The 23423-nt window shown below is 42.0% G+C and overlaps 1 protein-coding gene across 3 annotated transcripts in view; it reads right to left on the bottom strand.

The window, feature by feature from the left end:
• The window catches only part of TENM3 (teneurin transmembrane protein 3), a 451547-nt gene that overhangs the window by 61508 nt on the left and 366616 nt on the right, over positions 1–23423 (bottom strand). For all 3 annotated transcript variants that reach the window (XM_042934226.1, XM_042934227.1, XM_042934228.1), the window contains exons 13-16: positions 18053–18199; positions 4000–4216; positions 2859–2978; positions 1789–2050 (exon numbers count right to left, since the gene is read on the bottom strand). In XM_042934226.1, the coding sequence (XP_042790160.1) occupies positions 1789–2050; positions 2859–2978; positions 4000–4216; positions 18053–18199 (746 nt within the window). The remainder of the gene's footprint in view (positions 1–1788; positions 2051–2858; positions 2979–3999; positions 4217–18052; positions 18200–23423) is intronic.

The raw sequence follows: 23423 nt of genomic DNA, 5'->3' as shown, positions 1-23423 counted from the left end.
TCCAACAGCTTCCAATGACTCAAAGTACACGCACGGTCCTTAACCGTGCCACCATCTTCAATGACTCCGGGTTTGGGTGTCACTCCTTCACTCAAGCCCTACCCGCTGGCCTCTTTGCCGTTCTGTGAATAGGCCAAGCACGCTCTTCCCTCGGAGCTTCTGACCTTGCTCCTTACGCTGTCTGGAAGACCCTTCTAACTACTCTTTCACTTTCTTTAAGTTTCAGCTGAAATATCAACTTATCAAAGAGATCCTCCCGGACCACCCTTCGTAAAATGGCACACCCAACCGTTTTACCTTTGAAAAATAAGTCTTATTCATCACCTGACATACATTTGTCTGTGTGTGGTCTCTCCCCCCTTTTAGCTGGCAAGCTCCCTGAGGGCAGGCATTCATCTGATTGGCTTACTGCTTCATCCCATTCTAACACCGCCTGGTGCAGAACAGGTATTCAATAAACACTTGAAGAATGAATGTGACAAAGCGGCTGTGTGCTGCTGTTATTTGACAGACCACATATTTTTACTTGGCTATTTATGAATAAAGTCCACTATTATCGTACCTAATGTCCTATCTTTAAAACCTCAAAATTATTTCCTTTTAAAAAACATTTATGTATTTACTTTTGAGAGACAGAGAGAGAGAGAGAGAGAGAGAGAGAGAGTCTACAAGGGAGGGGCAGAGAGAGAGGGAGAGAGAATCCCAAGCAGGATCCATACTATCAGCACAGAGCCCTATGTGGGATTCAATCCCAGAAACCTGGGATCATGATCAGAGCCGAAATCAAGAGTTGGACCCTCAACCAACTGAGCCACCCAGGTGCCCCAAACTGAAAATTATTATTATCTAAAAAAAATTGTTTTTAACATTTATTCATTTTTGAGAGACAGAGAGAGACAGAGGGGCAGAGAGAGAGGGAGACGCAGAATCCGAAGCAGGCTCCAGGCTCCGAGCTGTCAGCACAGAGCCCGAACGCACGAGCCATGAGCACGTGCCCGAACGCACGAGCAGCAGGGCTCGAATGCACGAACCATGAGATCATGACCCGAGCCAAAGTCGGATGCTCAACCGACTGAGCCACCCAGGTGCCCCTCAAAATTATTTTTAACTGAAAACAAATATGAAGGAAAAAAAATCTCCAGATATTTCAGTAGATAAAAGGAATAGTGACAGTATGGCTATTTTTTTAAAAGTTAGTGTTTTTTTTTTTCCTGAGGAGAATAGGCTTTGTTATAAATTATTAGAACTTAAGACCTAATATCAAGCTTTTTAGGTAAAAATATCTTGCGGCAATTAATAAATATTTGCTGCTAAAAATCAAAAAGTCATCTGTTCTGAAACATTTTTTACTTACAATTATAATAAAACATTAAGTTACTGAGAATAATGACCATAATTAATTGTTACCATGTCCATCAGGAGGTCAGGAACATACAGGTACCAAAAGCTTTTTCCAGTGAGTGCATGAGCAAAGACGTTATCAGCTAGTTGAGTTTAAGCTGTTTTTCTATTTGGCTACAACCAGTAAATATATACACATATAGTATAGCCTGAACAAAAAAGTATTTTGAATAGATCTTTAAGAAATAACTAGATATCCTACTACAGTGTTATATATTCTAGCGCACACACACACACACACACACACACATCCCACATTCTATGTTTCATTCTACAGAATATTTAGGATAGTGCTGGAATTCTGCAACCCTTTTTAAAGATTCTTGGGACACTGCACAATCTGAAAGACGGTTTCCTTAAAAAGGACTGCCTGCTAGAATATTCTACCTGTGTTTCGGGAATAATAGGGCTGTCTTCAGGAGATGATCTGAAAAAGGTGGATAAAGGAGAGGACACGATGATAGGATTTGGCCTCACAAATCCACTCAGATCACAGCTGGGAATGTCATTCTCTTCCTTCTTCATGACCAGGGTATCCATCACATAAAAGACATTCCATGGAATCCACACCGTATGATACTGAGTGAGGAATGGGGATCGTTCAAATACCAAAGTCAGGGACGCCCCTCCATTTGCCACCAGGTCAAACCTAAGAAAAAACAAGATTGCTCAGTGAATTATCTGGATCCCATACAGCTTCCAACAACACTCAACTGCATAAATAAATATGCCTTATAAAGATAACCGATTTCCCCCCAACTTTTATATCATAGGGTTTCAAATCTATAAGAGTATGCAAATAATTACACAATGAACACCCATATACCCTTTACTTAGACTTAGCAATTCATTAACATTTTCCCATATCCGCTTTATCTGTCTACCTATCTACTCTCTTTTTCAGAACCATCTGAGCTTATGAAATATCACTTCGAAATATTTCAACAGGAACCTTCGAAGACAAAGAAAATTCTACAAAATCACAACACTGTTACCACGTCTTGGTAAATGAGCTCAACTTTTTTATTTATCTTTACTTAAAAAAAATTTTTTTTTAACGTTTATTCATTTTTGAGACAGAGAGAGACAGAGCATGAATGGGGGAAGGTCAGAGAGAGAGGGAGACACAGAATCCGAAACAGGCTCCAGGCTCTGAGCTGTCAGCACAGAGCCCGACGCGGGGCTCGAACTCACGGACAGCGAGATCATGACCTGAGCCGAAGTCAGATGCCCAACCGACTGAGCCACCCACACGCCCCATGAGCTCAACTTTTAAAGCGCTGTGTGAGCCCGTGACTTTAAGTCTGTGTCATGTGCACCGTCACAGATTTCTGGAGTCTAAAAGTTGTCGCAGTTCTATATTAAATGAACAATAACACATATTGGGTGATAGAAGAATGCCTAGTTTTTATACGGAAACTACTTCAAGAAAAGACAGTGCAGTGGGACTAACTCACATTCCATCCTGGCGGGTAATAGTATATCCATATTCTGGGTAATGGAAAAACGAGACATTTACTCCAATGAGAGGAGTTCCATCAGCAGTTAGTACTTGGCCTCTGATGACGGATGCAAGGCTGTGGGAAAAGGAGAAGAATCAGAATGAGCGTTCGTCTCCTCAGGCCAACAGTACCATGATTTAGAGCTAATTCATCCTAAGGATAAAATAACACTATCACCCACGCTTGTTATTCCCCCAAACCAGACCTGAAATACTCCCAAGACAATGTCCCTTTTAATTCGGTGCAATTCACATTCTCTAAATGCCTGGTGTTTACCCTGGGCTTTTAATTTGTTGTAATCTGGTTTTTGGAGAGTTATCAAGACCAATAATTTAGAGATGAATTTTTTAAATTATAAGCTGCGCTTTTTCATAAGTCATCTATCTGGCGCTTACATGAAGAAAAGTATACCTTCCAATTAATTCCAAGGCAATCCGTAAATCTGCGGGGACCAAGGAGTACAAGATTTAAAGGGGCAATAAGGCACATTTGTGGAACAACTTTTAATCAACTGCTGGGTCTAACTGCATTAATGCTGTTAAATTACTGCAGATCCAGGAGTTCAGCGTAAATCATCTTCTTTTACTCAGTGAGACACAAGACACCTGCTTTCACTTACTGGTTTATTTTCAGGTCATTACTGCTCTGTAAAGCACCAGTCAAACAGCTTATGCAATCTTACTGTGATGCCGTTAGCAGTTCCATTACATTAATTCATAATTTATATTATTTAGCGAGCTCAGCTAAAAAAAAAAAAAAAAAGCTCACTTCTGCTTTGCCTTTTGGGGTCTTTTCACTGCTTCTTTTGAAACATTTCCAACCGCGCTAACAAAATCAACTAGTTAAATGAAGATTTATCGACTCCTTAATGGGATGTCCCGTTATGGCTCGGATACTGAAATTGACAAAGTATGTGAACTGTGTCAAAAATGCTTGAAACGCGAAGTTTGGTGAGGAATTTGCCGAAAGAGGAAAAAGTGCATTAAAAGAAAAAGCACTTTCCTCAGATTCGGTCATCAGCATTTCGTAAAACGTGCACGTAACTGCTGATAACAACACTACGCATCTATGTAAGGAAAAAACAAAATGCATTAACCTCTTATTGAAAGGACTTTCTCCAGGTAGGACATGGGTGCTGTCAGACCCTATGAGAAAGCTGATTCGATCATAGAAGGACTTGGCAGCCTGCTGCGGGGGGGACTGTAAGCTTTGGCTGATGACATCCTGAGGGTCAGGCAGCCCATGGCAGTAAGGCTGGTTTTGGCAGGAACTCTGTAAACAGCAATCAGGATCCATGCAGTCAACGAGCCCATCTGCAGAGAGAAGCGGAAGCCAGTGAGAGAACTCCTCTTTTAATCTGTGACTAACGTTTCGCGCGCTACGTTTTGTTTGTTGGTTCGTTTTCTTTCGTATCAGATGAATCTCCGCCCCCACCCCCACCCCAGTTGACAGTAATTTCTATGAGGCCTACTTTTTGGAAACGGATGAAATACGAATACGATATTTGCAGCTGCTTTCACGCAGAGTAAGTGTTTAGATCGGACAAGACGGATTCTGATTAAGAAATTAAAAATGACTGATTAGAACAATCCATTAGTAGCTTGAAAGGATATAGATTATTTTTAAGTATAGTTACTGAAGCCTTCTATATTTTAGAGAAAACGTACCAGGAGTTAACACAGTGAGCGCGATTGGTGAATGGATAGGAAACTGTTTAGGGAGAAGTTCTAAAATTTGGGAAAGGGCCAGAAAGTGAAAGTCTGTGAAATGAAGCAAACACAAATCAACATAAAACGGATGAGATTAGGCAACCATCTTTCAAGGAAACAGCTTTCCCAAGGAAGGTGAAGTGTGTTCCAAATAAGATTAAGGCAACTCTCAAATTTTAAACAGGATCCTGGGCCCCTGGTATGTCTCTGCTAAAATGGAGGTGTTACTTTAAAATGTGGCAAATGTAAATACGCCATAATATTATAAATGATAAGAAGCCTATCAGAAAAGAAAACTGACCCGCAGTGTTGGTGACATGAAAAGTGTAGCGGGTAGAAAGAATCTGCTAGTGCCTTCTCCAGGAACATCAAAAGGAAATGACATTCAATGCCCCATGTAAGTATTTTGCTTGAAACATATAAACCAACTCATCAGCGGATAAGAGTGTCAGGTTATGATGATTTGGTGACATTATCCCTTAAGATCATTCTTTCACTGGCCAGCTGATACATGAATTGTGATCTGCTTGGCAATTACATGTCTCAGCACAGAGTAATAAAATATTAGTTTCTGAAGACTTTAAATCATTCTTGGGAGATCAAATGGTCTTAAAAATCTTTAAACCCAGGTATCAGGTCTTTGTGTGACCCTATTATGACAAACTCAGTCGAAAATATCTAGTTGACCTACGTATTTTATTTACACGAGTGTTTTTTAGTAACTTTTATTTTCAAAAAAAAACACACTAGCCATTTGTTTTTGCTTGAGGACACTCTTATTAATAGAATGTAAGTTTTCCCCTCCATTATCTGACAGCAAATTGGGACAAAAGAAAAGAGACTAAACTGAGTCATGTTGCCCAGTCTAAAAGTATGTCAACAGCGACACAGTAAGGTCAGAAACCAAAGACGAGGGGTCCTGGATCAATGTCCTTTTTTTTCCCTAAGTTTATTTATTTGAGAGAGAGAGAGAGAGGGAGAGAGACAGAGAGAGAGAGAGACAGAGAGAGCAGAGGAAGGGCAGACAGAGAGGGAAAGAATCCCAAGCAGGCTCTGTGCTGAGAGCCCCACTCAGGGCTCAATCTCATGAACAGTGAGATCATGACCTGGGCAGAAATCAAGTCAGTCGCTTAACCAACTGAGGAGCCCAGGTGTCCCCTGGATCAGCCATTTTGCACACCTGAAGCAGAAGGTAGGGAACACTTGTGATTTCTCCTAATACTCCCTTCTGTTTCTTTGGGCAACAGCTCTACGTAGTCATTTAGGTGTCCATCCCTCCCTCCCCGCCTCTCTGTCCACGCGCATTTCCCCCTTCATGTTTGGTTCAGAAATGTTTGGTTCAACCGAACTTGCTGAGCTGGAGTAAATTTCAGGAACTGTCTGCAGGTCCTGTCCCCCGCGCCCCACCCCCCCCACCTCCTCCCAGGCTTGAAGCTGTACGGCTGTGAGGTTGGGGTGACTGCATCCCTCCAGCTGCCAATCCAGGAGAACCTGGTTCGGAATGCAGCCATTCAAGAAGCAGAGCCAAGAGCTGGAGACAAAGACAATAGGTCACAGTGGCATCTTTAAGGTTTTTACAACAGGCTGGACTGGAGCTCCTGGGCTTTTCAGGTGCAGAGGCCAAGCTATTTTCTTCTTCTTTATGCCTGTTCGGGTTAGATTTTCTGTCACTTACAACTGAGAAAGATCTAGTTTATCTAGAGACAGTAACTAAAAGTCTGTTCACTATTTTCTTTGTAGCTGAAAAACAAGCCGAATACACAAATACTTGAATTAAATTTATAGTGTTGGGCTCCTTTCACGTTAGTATTTGAATTGCTTTGTTAACCACAATGAGTCACAATGAGTCAGAATTTCTGATAGGCAGATCTTCTTATGTATTGTTTCCTTGTGATAGTTACATTTTTATGCAGATGTCCATCATGTTTTTTAAAGATGCATTCATTATTTGAAAGGGCAGTTTTAGTCCTTTGATAAAAGTTTTAAATCATATTTTAAGAAAATCAAATTAAACCGAGCTTTGAAATTTTATATAAATTTATCAAAATGCTATTTTCTTGGCCAAAAGGCCATGAAGATGATAAATGTCTAAATATTTCTCCACACTTTTGGAAGAAAGATAAAACTATGCTTATAGGCTTACTTTTCATGAAGACATAATAATGCAACACGTTGTATGTATTTTTCTCTCAAAGAAAGAGAAGCAGTTATTAAGACTCAGATTTTTATAGTAGACTATTGAACTGTTGTTGTCTCAGTATCATTTCTGGCTTCAAAAAAAAATTAAAAAGTAAAACCCTTCCAGAAACAATTCATGATTATATATTGAGATTTTATAAGGAATCTTAAAAAAATTTGTTTTAAATGTTTATTTTTGAGAAAGAGAGAAGGACAGAACACGAGTTCTGAAGGGCAGAGAGAGAGAGGGAGACACAGAATCTGAAGCAGGCTCCAGGCTCTGAGCTTTCAGCACGACACGGGGCTCGAACCCATAGACCGTGAGATCATGACCTGAGCCGAAGTTGGATGCCCAACCAACTGAGCCATCCGGGCGCCCCTTATAAGGAATCTTTAATTACGTGTTTTATGATCTATTTCAGAGTTCTCACTCCATGACTTTTGAGTGGGTGTGCATATGCTTGGGAGAATCATTTTACACAAACATTTTCTATTCTTGCAAATTTTTCCCTTACATTCATCCTTTAGCTTAGAAAGAGATTACTCACTTGGAAGAGAAAGTACTTCCAATTATTGTATTTTATCTCCATGAATCTTGAAAAATAAAGGTTAACTGCCCCTCATCCTTTCCTTCCTGACACTACTCCCCCAGTGTCTTCCTTTAGGCAATAAATGGTACAGTTGCCCAAGAAGAATACTCAAATTTAGCCATTCGTCTTTGTTAGTTTATGAAAAGCAAATGTACATCTGTTATGTAGTCTGCAGGTCATAAAACTGCATGAGATTGACACCTTCTGAACTAATCAGTTGGAAATGCATTTTTACAAGCCTCTCTGCTAACATCAATCAGAGAAGGAATCTCATTTTCAACAGCCAAGATGCAGGGACACACAGTTTGTTATTCTTCTGCAGAGTTTATCAGTAACTTGCCCAAGCAACTGACGGATGGTTATGAATCTGGCTCCCTATAACTTGGGAGAACATTTGTCATTCTTTGTACTTACACAGGTAGGGCTATCTAGTACAACTAAGTTGATTACCCACTTGCCCAAATGTACAGGGTAGTAAAATTGTCTTTGTGGAATAGCTTCTCAAAATCATTGAGATTCCAGGTAGTATCAGGAATATTAGGTCAGCTTAAATTTGTATTCGTGTAGGCATCATCTCTAATAGAATTAATCATAAAAAAATCTAAAGAAAATCAGAAGTGCTCAAAACCCACTGAATAACAACTTCAATTATCTGCTTACATTATTATTCATCATTATTATTCATTATTATTATACATTATTATTCAATTATCTGCTTTACATTAAAGCAGATAATTTAGTTTATGCTCTGTCCACTCAATCCTGAAAATTCTTGCTTGGTTATCATTTTAAAACATGTTCTCATCTTACCTTAGGCTTCCATTGCACTGTAACAGTGGGTGGCAAACTTACTTTGCAAAGGGCCAGAGAGTGAACAATTTAGGCTTTGTTGGCCATGCAGTGTCCCACACTGTTCAGCCCCACCTTTATAGAGCGAAAGCAGCCATAGACATTTATGGAAATGAAAAGGGTGTGTTCCAATAAAACTTTATTTACAAATATAGGCTTTGGCCCAGAGGTCATAGTTGGCCACCCTCTGGTCTTGCTTTAATGTTTCTACCCCAGCCTATTTCCTCGTGCTCTCCAAATCATTCTTGACATTGTCTTGGGTGAATTTAGACAATACATACTTTGTCAGATTATTAAAACTTCTGATTCCAAGTCTCTTCCTAGGTTACTTCTATGCTGGCTTTAACCTGCTTATCAAAACTCACTTTCTTCTTTCAGCAGCTATGGATACTTGAACCTGTTTTTTTTTTTTTTTTTGCCTTGGTTTATTTTTTTTAATTAATTTATTTTTTAATATGAAATTTATTGTCAAATTTGTTTCCATACAATACCCAGTGCTCATCCCAACAGGTGAATCTCCTTTTAATGAATTTTCTGTTTTTACTCAAAAGATAATGTCCACCGCCCCTCCCCACAATATTAGGAAGCCCCTTTCCCCCCATCCAAGTTAGAGGTAGAGGTAGAAATTATAAATTAAGATATAAATTATTCTGAGGGAATTTACCCATAGACTTCAGAATTTTTGAAGTGTCTGGGTCTACCTTTCATTACTTTCCTAAGTCACCATTCTGTGAAACGCATGAAATTCGTTTATGACGGAACTGGGATCATGTTTGTGTCTCTGTCTATTCTTGTTGTTCTTCTGTATCAGTGGTCTCTTCACGGGTTTGGTCTCTATGTTCGTGTGTCTCCAGGCTGATCATTCTTCTGCACTTCAAATCTCCAAACTGCCTTCCAGATATTTCCATTTGGATATTACACAGGCATCAAAAACTTAGTGCATCTAAAACACATCTAATCTTCTCTAGATGTGCTGCTTTCTTCTGTATTTCCTAGTCCGGTGAATGAGCCCATCATCTATCCGTCCAGTCTCTCCAAGTAGAAACCTGAATGTCATCCTTGACTCCTCCCTTCCTTTTTCTCTGCACTGAGTCAATTACCAGGTCCTTCTTTCCTTCACCCCAAATATCTCTCGAATCAGTCTCTTTCCATTTCCTAGAAACCAGCCTTCAAGCCACCATCGTGGTCCCTTGACAAGATCTCCACGACATTTTCATTTCCCAATTTCCAGGCGTGTCCCAACTCCTCATTCTCTACACTTCAGTCTGATGGTTTCCTCTGCCTGGAGACCTTGACCTCTCTCTACACCCTCACCCCCAGGCCCTTCTCCCAATTGCTTCAGCCAGCAGCTCAGACAATGGCTTGGGAAGCCCCTTGAGAGCTGATGGAGCCCGCCATCGTATCCCCAGTATCTAGTACCCTTCTTGGCACTAAGTCAGCGCACAATGTTTTTCTGGAAGGAAGGGAAGAATGGATTCGGTTCCTACCGATAATTAGATTGAAACCGGTCAAAATGATGTCTTAAAGGGGAAGCAGAGACACCTTCCGGTCTTATTTGCTCACCCTTCTCTAACCCCCAGTACTATGCTAATCCTTGAATTCTGGTTTCTTTTCTTACCCCAACAGTTATTATTTTAAAATAGAGGTCTTGATTAATTGGACATTAACCAATCCACACAGTTATAAAAAGCATTAGAAGAAACGTATGAAACACTACGTATAATCTTACAAAGGAAAAGGCCCTATTTATTTTTGAAGACACACAGCCCAGAATTCATAAAAAGATAAACCTTATAAAAATCTGCCTCCTACCAAGGAAAACTTCTGCATGATGAAAGATACCTAACATCTGCAACACACCCAACAAAGAATTTGTTAAGTAGCATCTACCAAAATACTCCTAAAAATTAAAAAAAAAAAAAAAAAGTCAAACAACTAACAGGAAGAAAACGGGCCAGAGAAATAAATAAACAATTAGCAAAAGAGGAAACACAAATGGCCAAGAAACATAGATAAGGATCATCAATCTAGCCAGTAATTAGAACAATGCAAATGAAATTAATAAAGATGGGAGTCACTTTCACCTGTCAGACAACATTCCTATTTTTCACTTGTTGGACAGTTTTGTTTCTGTACAATGATCACCTGCAGACCGTGGGCACAGAGAAATAAGCACTCTCCTTCCGATGAAGCGCATAGCAGCGAAACCCACATGCGAGGCAATTTGGCCACGAAAATTAAAACGTTTAAACACCCCTCCACCTAGAAATTTCGCTTCTTAACATCTGCCCAAAAGAAATATTTGTACATTTACATAAGGATTTATATGCAGGTACACACACACACACACACACAGATTCACTACAGACTTGTCTTTATACTAAGAGCGAAAAAAACCCCAGCAACACGAGGTTATGGCTAACACTTATCACAAACGGAGTAGTGGTAACATTAGTGACTACAGCTGTGTTTCTCTTACAAAGACTAAGGTACGCTTCTTCGTACTTACTGGCTGAAAAAAAATCTCTAGGATTCTTTGGCAGAATCAAATTTAGGATAGCACTAATCCCACTTAATTTTAAAACCATAAATGTGCCTATAAATTCGTGGAAGAAGGAGCAGAAATATGCACAGCAAGTTGCTGACAGCAGTTAACCATTTTGGCAATGAGAAAGCACTGTGTGTATACTATGGTTACTACCAAAAAATTAATTCATTAATGCAGAGGTTTTTTTTTTTTTTTTAAGTTTATCCTTTATTTTGAGAGAGAGCGTGAGTGGGGGAGGGGCAGAGAGAGAGGGAGTGAGAGAATCCAAAGCAGGCTTTGCACCGTCAGCGCAGAGCCCGACGTGGGGCTCAAACCCACGAAGCTGCGAGGTCATAACCTGAACTGAAAACTGAGAGTCCGACGCTTCACCGACTGGGCCACCGAGGTGCCCTCTGCAGAGGTTCTTAGGGTGGAGACGTGTAGCACGCAGACTGGAGACCTGTTTCTGGAGAGGTCCCGTGCACTGCCCGTTTCTACATCGCGAAGCCTGACGTGGCAGCCGCCGGTAATGGCTGTGAAACGAGGGTGGACTTGGAGTTTCAGCCTGTGTGCCTCTGGCTTTCCTCCACCTCGAAAACTTACTCAGGGATCGTGGGAAAACCTCATGTTTCTCGTTCACTATCAGGAAGCTACCGGGAGCTTGGCTTCGAAGGGTACAAGCTGGGCTTCTCTTTCCTTGAATGTGATTCGCTTTGCTCTAAAAATTCGGTGGGGAGTGAAAGGGTTCAGACAACCTGAGACTCTCCTAGAGTCTTTCAAACTCATACTAATTTGTCCCCCAAATCATGATCCACCAGGAAAATACATTTTAATGCTCTGAGACTCTGAATGCCGTTCTGTGTTCTGATATCTGGAATCTTTTCGGGAAGTACTTATGATCTCCTGTAATCCTTCTTTTTCCCTCTTCCCTTTTCTTGCCTCTCTTCCTCCCTCCCTCCCTTTTTCTTCTTCTTCCTCTACTTTGTTTTTTTCATAGCTATAGATAATTTTTTAACGTTTATTTATTCATTTTGAGAGAGAGTACGAGCAGGGGTGGGGAAGACAGAGAGGGAAAGAGAATCCCAAACAGCCTCTACAGTGAGCAGTGCCCAATGTGGGGCTCGAACTCACAAACTGTGAGATCATGACCTGAGCAGAAATCCAGAGTGGGACACTTACTCGACTGAGCCACCTGGGCGCCCCTCTTCTTTATTAAAGCCATTTCCCCCCTTTCTTCCCACTTCTGTTGCTCTCTCTTTTATTTATTTAATTTTTATTTGAATATGTGTTTGGAGAACACAACAGTCTCATCTTCCTGCTAGAAGTCTTTAAGATTCTATTTTCAAACATTTCCTATTTTCGTTTGGTAATCTCCAAACTTAGACGGCTCCTGGCCGTTCATCAGATTCCTTCTGCTGCTTACATTAACATTTCATTCATTCTTCCACTTCTGTTTTTAGGGCCAGCACACTCCTACATTTCCTTGCAGTCTGAACCTTTCCTTTGTATTCTCTCTCTCATTACTGTTTTTATCTTTCTGATTTCTGACTAACCTCTACTGAGTTGTGCTTTCCTCTCCATTATCATCAGCCTCCACTTAAAAAAACAAAACAAGGGGCGCCTGGGTGGCGCAGTCGGTTAAGCGTCCGACTTCAGCCAGGTCACGATCTCGTGGCCTGTGAGTTCGAGCCCTGCGTCAGGCTCTGGGCTGACGGCTCGGAGCCTGGAGCCTGTTTCCGATTCTGTGTCTCCCTCTCTCTCTGACCCTCCCCCGTTCATGCTCTGTCTCTCTCTGTCCCAAAAATAAACAAAACAAAACAAAACAAAACAAAACAAAACAAAACAAAACAAAACTAACCTGTTCTAGGTACCTCTTCCTGACACATCCCCAGAAAGTCATACTTCTGAAGGACGAAAAACCAAAAAAACTCTACCTACAAGTAAGTCACATCACTGCTGGCATTGTATTTTGGCATATCACTATTCTCGCATAAAGTTTAGTAGTTCTGTGCCCTCAGTCACCCAGTCTCTAAGAGAAGACTTGAGTCCCATGCTGTAAGAACCCACAGGGGACCTATCCACTAGAGGACCAGACAGGGAAGCAAGATGTCGGAGGGAACTCTAGTTAGGAAGATAAAAACATGGTAACAACTGCTAGAGATCACATATTTTGGAGAAATCACCTTGTTCAGAAGTATCTTGAGTTTCTATGAAGGTAGACAGAATTGCCTTTGGCAAGGTGTTGGCATTCCGAGGCTTGCATAGTGGGCTCACGCTATGGGGAGCCGTTTAAAATCGAGAAACCAGGGGTGCCTGGGTGGCTCAGTCGGTTGAGTGTCCGGGTTCGGCTCAGGTCACGATCTCACCATTTGTGAGTTCGAGCCCCGCGTTGGGCTCACCGCTGTCAGCTCAAGGCCTGCTTTGGATCCTCTGCCCACCTCTCCCTGCCCCTCCCCTGCTCTTCCTCTCAAAAATGAATAAACATTAAAACAAATCAAATCAAATCAAGAAAGCCTCTACTGAGTGAGATTCTCAATGGGTACGCTAGGTAAGGGCGAGGATGCTTATCAAAGTATGTAGGGGGAGCCGGAGAGCTGCTTTGCCAATCTTGGGCATGGAAAGCCCTGACTTTCCTCGTTCTCGAGTGAGAAGGCTATAATTTGGAGGGGGGCAGGGGGGGAAAGAAGGAGAAAAAGAGTAGAAGAAGATCCTTCCTGAGATGAACAGGAATCTATTCGTTATATGAAATAGTTATTGGTGCATATTCCCTGGTTATCCTAAAACTAAATGCTGTGGACAGCTATTAATATCCGTGTAGTGGAATCTGTTCCTTCTGTCTATCCAGCATCCACACCCCTCTCTTCTGGGGACAGAATCTCAACTTTCCTTTGGGCAGGGGACATACTTCGGGCCGATGAGGGTCAGGCTCACACCCAGGCCGCAGTAACCACCGAACAAGGTTGTCTCCTTGTACTGGGGTTATCATGCTGTGCAATGTAAACCTAGAGCCGCTGGGGGTCATTCCGGGGAAGACACAGTCAGACAGTGGTACCACCGTGGCACGGAGCAGAGCTGACAGATGAATTAGCCCAGACTTCTGTTACCATTGTGTCAACACCCAGGTGCAGTGATCTCTGAGTTTTTCAGTGATATAAGCTAATTAAGTTTTTCTTTTTTAAAAGCTTAGGTCCGTTTGAGTGGAATTTCTATCACGTGCAACCAAAGAGTCTTTCCTGGTGACAATAACGAATACAAAGGCTTTCCCAGAGGAGGGGAAGGTGAAAGCCTAGGGTACAGCCCGTGTTCCACAGCGAGCGGCCGTTTCAGAGGCTAATGGAGACACTCCAGAACCTACGGAATGAGGCAAAACAGGGTCCTGGTCTGACACCCCAGCCCAGGTCGCGCAGCACTTCAGGGCGACCCGTTCCCAGCTCTTCACCTGCCCTCTCTCTGATCTTAGCAACTTCACCATCAGAGCGAGTTCTGGGATAGGAATGGGCAACGGCTGAGCCCGAGGGAGGTTAACTTTGCAGGTGAAGGAAGCGTCGGAGAAGTCTTCGTAAGCCAAGGCCGGCCATGCACTGCTGATCCTTTGCTCGGAAAGCTTCCTCAGCGAGGGCAGGATCTAGTGTCGTGGTTTCCAAAGTGTCTACACGCTCCATTAGGAGATGTTATGCACAATTACCGGTCCAGCGACCATCCGTTTGTCACTTCCACCGGGTGACTTAAAAATCTTCCATTCCACTGCCTGCCTTTGTCCAGAAGATCTTCCCTAACAACCTCTGTTTGATACCTGGAGCTAGATTTGAGAAGCATGTTGGGGAGGAGCCTGGTTGACCCCATTAAGAGTCGGGATCTTTGTCAGGGCCTGTACTGTAGGTAAAATACTGCCCTTAGTTCTGAAAGGCTGGTGGCCTTACATGCATGACAAGTGTTTGAGCCTTAAAGAAACCGGGTCCAACCGAACAGGAGAGTCACCTCCCACAACCGTGTGGGTGTCAGGGGAGTGGCTAAAGATAGATTCCTGCAACCCATTTTATTGGTAGTCTCTTCCTTCCGGGCCTCCTGAAGAATTCTCTCATAAGACTGCTGTCTCTTATGCATCTTAGAGACATAAAGGGGCAGTCGGGCTCTGTGGGCAAAGACGAACACCTATTTCGTGAGATCTAGATTTTGAGGATCCGTAGGCTTAGGCAGCGGATGGGTCAAGCCGGATTTGGTAAAGAAAAGTACGTTTTATTTATTTATTTAAAAAAAAATTTTTTTTTAATGTTTATTTATTTTTGAGACAGAGAAAGACAGAGAATGAGCAGGGAAGGGGCAGAAAGAGAGGGAGACACAGAATGTGAAGCAGGCTCCAGGCTCCGTGCTGTCAGCACAGAGCCCGACGCGGGGCTGGAACTCACGAACTGTGAGATCATGACCTGAGCCGAAGTCGGACGCTTAACCGACTGAGCCACCCAGGCGCCCCAAGAAAAGTACGTTTTAGAGAGAAAGGAAGATGCTTGATCTAAGAAAAAAATGCCACTATCTCCCCAAATGTGTTGTCCTTTCTAAAAAAAAAAAAAAATTAGGTTTACTTATTTGAGAGAGACAGAGACAGCGTGCATGGGGGAGGGGCAGAGAGAGAGGGGAAGAGAGAGAGAGAAGCCCAAGCAGGTTCCACGCTGCCAGCACAGAGCCTGACACGGGGCTCGAACCCACGAACTGTGAGATCATGACCTGAGCTGACACCAAAAGTTGGACGCTTCACTGACTGAGTGACCCCGGGCGTCCCTCTAAAAATTTTTTCATGTATCTTCCTTCTTTAGTTCTGGGGATACGAAGCAATCTTCTTTGTTCTTGTGTCGTATAATGTTGCACAGGCTGAACTAATAGCTATTTGTATGACATGCGGGCCAGGGCCAAATCAGCCTCGTCATCTGCCGTCCTTCCTCAGTCACTTAGCTACTTTCTGGCTCATTCATCGTTTGACCAACAGACTTTGAGCAACGGATCTATAGCAGCACGAGTGAGCATACGTCTTGACATTTCAGGTACGGTCCTTATTTTAAACGTTCTGCTGTACTGACCTCACATCATGATAACGACAGCCCGCGTACTGGCCAGCTTATGTGTCTTGACTCGTCTCTATTCACGTAGTCCCCGCTTCAGTTCAAAGAACCGTGTAGCTTAGGCTATAAGGCACCCGGGTTAAGATCTCCGGGTATAATACAGCTGGCCTTGAGCTACCTTCTCCCAAGATCAACAAAATTAGGTTAGGGACAGGAATACAAATTATAGGAGATAAGTAAAGAATCCACAAGAGGTCTTCCTTCGGTTCAGGTTTCTCCTTGGAGAGGGAAGCCTAGAGATAGCATGGTTTCATGCTAATGAGAATAAACAAAGGGGGAACAGGCCAATTCGCGGCTGATACATTTTGAGGCAAGGGAAAAGCCTCCTTGGCTGATAACCACACTAAAGAGGTGATTAGTCCCTAAATTACTCTGCCATGTCTCTGCAGACCCAGCCCTGCCAGTTGCTTCCCTCGGAGAGAGTCTGTAACCTCCTCGGTGCAGTCTCCTTTTAGAAGACAAAACCCGGAATATACGATCAAGGAGGGAGAGAAGGGCTCTCCTCCCTCCCCAGGCAACAGAAAACAATGGGGCAGGGGCTTCTTGGGGAAAAGCAGGGAGGAAAGCTGTCATCTGGGCTGAGGTGGGAGAGGATTAAGGCTGCCATTCCTACAAAGCGCACGGTTAAGGGGGATCGAGGCGACAAGGTATCATTAGGCAGAAAAGGCTCTGAGGGCTAAGGACCACCATATCTATCAGGAGCAAAAGGAAAAGAGGCTTTGGCTGAAAATTGTGGCTCAAATTTCTAGACGGTCCAGGTTAAAAAAAATAGGGAAAAACTGAAGAGTCTGCTAGCAACTAAGGGGAGAATGGCAGCCGTTGTCAGGAAGACGAGGCACAAACAACATTTGGCTTGAGAATGGCGGTAGGCACAAGCTAGTGTGTGCATGTGTGTGTGTGTGTGTGCATGCTGTGCCTGTGTGTGTGCATGTGTGTGTGTGTCCACATGTCTGCGTGCATGTGCACGTGTGCTTGTGTGTGAATGTCTGTGCACGTGCCTGTGTTTGTGCATGTGCGTGTCTGTCCACATGCCTGTGTGTGTATGTGTGTGTGCATGTGTACGTGTGTGCATGTGCGTGATGGGGAGGTTGAAGGTTGGTTCTGGTCACTCTGCTTCCTAGAGAACAGTACTTAGGTCCACTCTATGCAGGAAAGAAAAGACTGTTAAATCTTCCCTGACAACCTCCTATGAATTTCAACGAGGCCAGATGAAAGCAAAAGGAAGACTGAGTAACAGCGGCTGCTACTTACGACTTACTACGTGCGTGCCGCATGCTAAGTACCTTGCATACAGGCTCTCCCTCAGTCCTTGACCAAACTCTACTGTTGCTATTTTACAGATGAAGCAATTGTCAAGTCTCGTAGGCACCGGGCAGAGTGAAGATCTGTCTCCTAAACCTGCACCTTTCCCCACACTCTACTGCTCACGTGGACATTCCCTAAAGAGCAGGTGGAACGAAGGAGCGGGTAGGCAACCATCCTCACTCACAGAGCAAGGGACCGCGGAGCCCCCGATAGGAACCGAATCCCTCCGAAAACTCAGTCCTAAGGCTATGCCCAAACTCAGCAGCTGTCAGGTGCACCTGTTTTACCGCCGGAGAAGTAATCCCCAGCTCTCCGTCCTTATCCTCCCGAAATTGGAAGACAGTAGCACGGAGGATGGAAGGATGGGCGCAACAGGGGAAAGAATGATTTCTTAACCAAGGGCCTACACTGGGTGGCCTATCGCGATTCTCTAGCCGGCTGGGCTGTGACGTTTAGGATGAAAAGACGCCGAGAACGCAGCTTCAGGGAGATTGTTTTCTTTCCTTCCTATTTGACTTTTCTCCACCCCCGCCTTTCATCCGGAGAGCCTGCGAAGTGCCCTGCGTTGTTTTGGAACGTTTAGTTATTAAAACACTGCCTGCGCTGTGGTGAGGAGAGTCGTCACCTGGAGGTGAGGCAAAGCAATGGAGAACAACGGACTTCATATAGTAAGCAGCGTGGTTCCCTTGCCTTTTCCCTGGATGAGAATCTGCTTGCATTTGTTTCAGAGAAAACAGCAAAATCACTCTATCGGCGCGCCTGTGGTTTTCAGTCCACGTCACGTACGGGGATCGGGTTTTTTTGGCACCCGGGTAACTGTGTAACTTACGAACCCGCGCTCTGGCGCGCGCTCGTTTTCACGCTCGGCATCGCTTACCTCCTTCGTTGTCCTTACTGTCTGTGCAGAGAGTCTCCATGGCCACATCACATCCCGCTCCTCTCCACCCTGGCTGGCAGACACAATGCCAGCCGTTTTGGTCCAGCGTGCATCTCCCATTACTGTTGCACAGACCAGGACAACCCTCTGTCAAAGGAGACAAAGAAGGAAAACACAAGCGATTTGAGGATTGAACGTTTTCGCACCTGAAATAAACAGATAAGGGACACTTAGTGGGAACAGGCCTTTGTAAACAGCACAAATACTGTAATTGCACATGGATAGAAACAGCAACAGTCTCTAAGGAATCTAATTCTTATCCAAGTGGCATCTTTGATTGGCCTGACCCTTGAGACACCACTTACCTGTGCAGGACAGAAATATATGCGACAATCCACTAACTAGCTGCGGGCCAGACAAAATTAACTTAATTTTTTTTTTTTTTCCTTTGGCAAAGCAGCAAGGTTGATTGTATGGTGTGAAAAAGCACCTCGACAAGGTAATTTCAGAATCCCTGGCATAGATTTTCGATCTGTTGTAAACGGTAGCAGTCACTCATCAGGACGTGCCTTCTTAAAGCACCTTGTTGCTTTAAAAAATTCCCTCTAAATTCAGAAGCACGGAAGCCGGTATGAGGACGCGAACGATGTTAACAAGAGAACGTTAATTTTATCTGGCCTCAGAGTTGCCGTACCTTCATGTGAAATTACAGTGCATTAAATAGGTGCACAAAGTATAGGCCAGGATTGATGACTATACTTTATGCCAAGAGTACATTCCTTTTCACAGAATAAGCAAAGCCCAGGAAATAGTGAAGCAGCTTTAGCGTCTATTCTAACAAACATCAGGATTCAGGCTGCATACGGATGGGACAGGACCGACAGGATTTCCAACTAAATGTAATAGCTGTGCATATTTGATTACTTAGGACGGACAAAATGAAATACCATAAGGACCACAATAAAACATTGAGAGACTGAACAAAAACACGGTAGTGACGTGCTTCAAGACAGATAGCGAAGAGTGATATTTTGTGACAATCTCCCTAAGGCTTTTATGCTGTTACCTTTATATCCTATCTTGTCTGCTTTTATGGGCAAGGAGGGAAAATTTGGGAAACAATTAAAATAATTTAATATATCCAAAATCTATAATTGTTTCAGTCTAACATGACATTAAAAAAAAAAAAAACAATTTTTGCCACTTCCTACTGATGATATCTGGCAGCCAAATGATCTGTTTATGAGGATGACACTTAGGTAAATTCCGGTCTCTGGTGTTCTGGTCTATGAGTGTGATGGGACACTGACAGAAACAAGGATAGAAATGCTCCAAAATTATAAGAATAATGGGCTATTAATCAGAACTCTTTGGACTGAATTATTCATAATTTGGCGCGAAATACATAGTGGCCCAAAGTGCTTGCTATAGCCACTGGGGTTTGTTACCCGGCTTCTTATAATTAGAATGCTACTCTTGTCTCGGTGACGAAATTTAAGGGAACGATCTGTTTAAAGATGTTTGTTTTATGTCTGTATTAAAAGAATTATTCATATATCGGTTTCCCCTCCTCCACTGTGGCACTTGAAATGAAAATATCTCCAAGAGACAGTCTGTCTCTTAAGATTAGAGCTAATAGACAGAAGAGTGTTCTGACAGTCTCTTGTGGCAGGGTAAAATGAAATTATACTTATGGATACCATCAGGTCAGGATAGGATTAATTCTGCTGCTTCTTTTCTTTCAGACAATTACCATCTGCATTTATGGATTTTCAATATCTAAAAGGTGAATTTTCCTTCCAAACGTTTTTGTTTTATTTTTAACGACAAAGGAAGATTTAATCGTCCCACTGACAGGTGCCACAGCTGACTGCACGCACCCACGAGTTATTATATGAAAGCCCGGATATTGCCATGAATATTGTCATATTCTAATGAAAAGCACAAACAAGGAATAGAAAATAGGTAATCTGAGGAGAAAGGGGGAGGGAGTTTTCTCTTCTGAAAAAATATTTTCCACCTATTTCTACGAGAACTGAAGAGACGAGAATCTGCTGTTTTCTGCTGAGCCATGTTATCATTTCTGTTTTACGGAATGCACGGTAATTTTGTTGTTTTTCAGAAAATAACAGAACATAAATTATGATATCACATATATTTTGAAACATTTAGAAGAAGCCAAAGAAGTTTCCATATAAGGATAAATGAGATTGCTCTCAACATATATTATCCAGAATCTTCTTTAGATTGACAATTTCTTATTCTGTGATAAGAGAGTAAGCGTTTGTGATTCTTCAAGGCAGAATTTAAGGCTCATTAGCTGAACTGCCAACAGCGAAGCTCTTAAGGCAAAAAAAAAAAAAAAAAAAAAGAAAGAAAGAAACATAAACAAAAAACAGCAAATATACTGTTATCTTCAGTTTTTGGTTCCAGTGAAAACTAATGCTCTTACATAGGGATGAAATCTGTGATAACCCAAAATTATAAAAATGAGACACAGACACTGAAGTCTCAGTCCTTTAAATCCAAGGCATTTCACATAATGTAAGCCTCATTTATAATTTACAAAAATATGCATGAGAAACAGTCTAATTTCATACCTAGTATGATCTGATACACAGTTATATAGAGATATATATGGAGATATGTCAACAAAGAGCAAGTATACAGTACCTTTAACTATCTTATCCAAATAGTGAGCTTGAGAAATTAAAAAGGAAAAAAAAGAACAGACAGACATTTCAGAAGTGTCACATGGGACAAGGAAATTTTCAGAATTTACATGCAAATTGAGTAGCTGCAGCCGACATAAGATTCACATCACACGACAGAGATGTACTTCATGATCTTCTAACACTGCAATATATCCACGTTTCAGCTCATGTGGTCATGATTCCAGGAAACACTCCGCATGTGCAAGGACAGTATGCAGGTAACACTACCTTTCCCAGGTGAGTTGGAATGCCCCCACCCTGCTCCGTCTTGAGATTATCCTTTAATGGCTAAGGAGAACAAATGGAATTAATTCTTTGTACTTACGAAATTGGGAAATTTACAACGGCGAGGGCTCTTTTCACTAAAGAAGTTGGGAAATTTACAACTATGAGGCCCACAAAGAAACTTTTAGCAGGGGTAGAAAATAATTCTAACGTTTCCAAGTTCGTTTTTAGCAAAGCAGTTTCGTAAGGGTTGCACAATGAAGGGCGAAAAGGACCACACGGGAGCCCTGGAGGAACCATTTACGCGTGTTCTGATGCTGTCTTTCTTCAACCTGAGAGATGAACCCACAGAAATCGTGCTTCCCTCACCTTCTGTCTCGAATGACTTGTGGATTTACATATTATCAAACTTCCGCGTTGAATAAACAAAAAAGGGAGGTTATTTTGAATCCTTAAGCAAATGGAGCAAACTTACTATACTATGAAAAAGGCACGTGTACACTGTGCAGAGAATGATTACCCAGCAGCCCTTGACCACACAGAGGATGGGCAGTGACGCATCGCATACGTGGTCAGTCCGTGAGGAAATACAGACTGTTCCAAGGTCCTGTTTCTTTTCAGGATCCAGCCTGGAATAAGCTGTTTCTCACAACCGCTCTGTAGAAACAGGATTAAGACTGGAGTCTTTCACTGGACCTGTCCATTTAATCTTTCATGAGGTTACAATGAGGCTACACCTTTTCTCTTGAACAGAGGCAGAAATACCTCTCTTGGGCTTCACCAGCAGAGAGACGTAATATATTCTTAATAAGCCTGAAATCTGCCTGCTTTGTCAAAATTCATACATCTTTAATGATCTAAAATTGCTTTTCAAAGATGCTTCTGTTGATTATTTTTCGTTACTGACACATGCAAGTGAAAACCGAACTCCTAACAGAATGATTTAAGCTCTAACAGGTTTGGTAGTTCTATCGTGTGCAGAAACAAAACCGTAAACGCTTCTGACACATGTGTGCCCGTGGATGTAAAAGGATTCTTCATGTTGCCACAGGACTCCATTAGAGGCTTCTGAATTGCATTTAAAAATAAGTGTGTTCATAACTAATTGACAACATACTGCAGGGGAAATTAAGGTGAGGCAACACTCTCAGGTACTACTCGGAAATTATAACTTAATAAAACAATTCTATTTTCAAACGTTAAAGCAAAAACGTACCATTGGATAACATCATTCATGTAACTTCTCAATAATCCCTTCCGAACACTATATAATCTAGGAGAGCCTCATAATAGCTCCACTGATGATCTAAACAGAAACAAAGTGCCTTTAAAAACTCTGGAGTTTCCGATTCAGATAGGGTAGTACTTTTGGAGGAATTCTGAATTTATAAAAAGTCATCACGCGGATCTAGCTGGAGAGCTGTTTGCTTTTACATTGGGTCCACTTCAGTTAATGCAACCAAAATAAGGAATGTAATTAATCCTGATCTGGATTAGTAGTTTGAAAGGAGGAATGAATTATTTCTAATCCCGCCAATCCCATTATTTTAGCAAACAATCAATTACACAAAACAGTGGTTTGATTAAAAGTAACGGCAGGTTTCTCATCAGGTCAAGAGAACAACAAAAGTGGTGATGAAATCAGAAAATATATTTAAAATGTATAGCAGGTTAAAATTCATATGCCACTTTAAATATGAAAAATGCTTAACATAAATAAATTTTGCAAACGGTTAAAACCCAACCAAAAGAATAATATCTGTACTGAGAAAGAGACACTAAGATTTGACATTTGCATTTTATATCCTAGGGAATAACTGTGAGGTGTTAGTTTAAAACTAATGGAGAAAAGGGGTGAAAACCACCACGTGTATTTTGTCCTCGAAGATTAACATTTCTGACACTACCACAAAAGGCTCGTGCTGCAGAATAAAGATGTTAAAAGGAGATGTCGATAGATGGGGTTCAAATGATTATTAAAAATCATAATTGCAACAATAAAAACATCATTAGATAAGCCACGACAGGAAATAATCAGAAAAATGCAGGCACGTCGTACGAAGCCATTAGGAACAATAATCGTAAAAATAATACAGTATATTTAAAAATTAATATTCCTAACAGTTGCTGAAATGCACATTAAGTTGCAAAAAAATTTCTTTGAAAACGAATGAGTGTATTCTGACACCAAAACCCAAGTCCTTCCTATTAGACCTACTCACCAAAAGTTTCAAATTTGTTTTATAGAAGAAAGCTCTTATAAAAATGAGTGCCAGACATATAAAATGGAGCCCTTTTAAAAAACTATTCTCCAGTAAAATGTTGTATTCATAAAACACTTTCCCGGGAGTTTCAATTATTTATCTTTTAAAAAGACCCATGTGGGAATAGGGGGTGGGGGGGGTATTACCGTATTTCCTGTAAGACAGTGA

This window comes from Panthera leo, chromosome B1 (genome assembly GCF_018350215.1).
Source record: "Panthera leo isolate Ple1 chromosome B1, P.leo_Ple1_pat1.1, whole genome shotgun sequence".
Taxonomy (NCBI): Eukaryota; Metazoa; Chordata; class Mammalia; order Carnivora; family Felidae; genus Panthera; species Panthera leo.
Note: the sequence above shows the minus strand (reverse complement) of the source record. Positions and strands in the feature narration are given on the sequence as shown.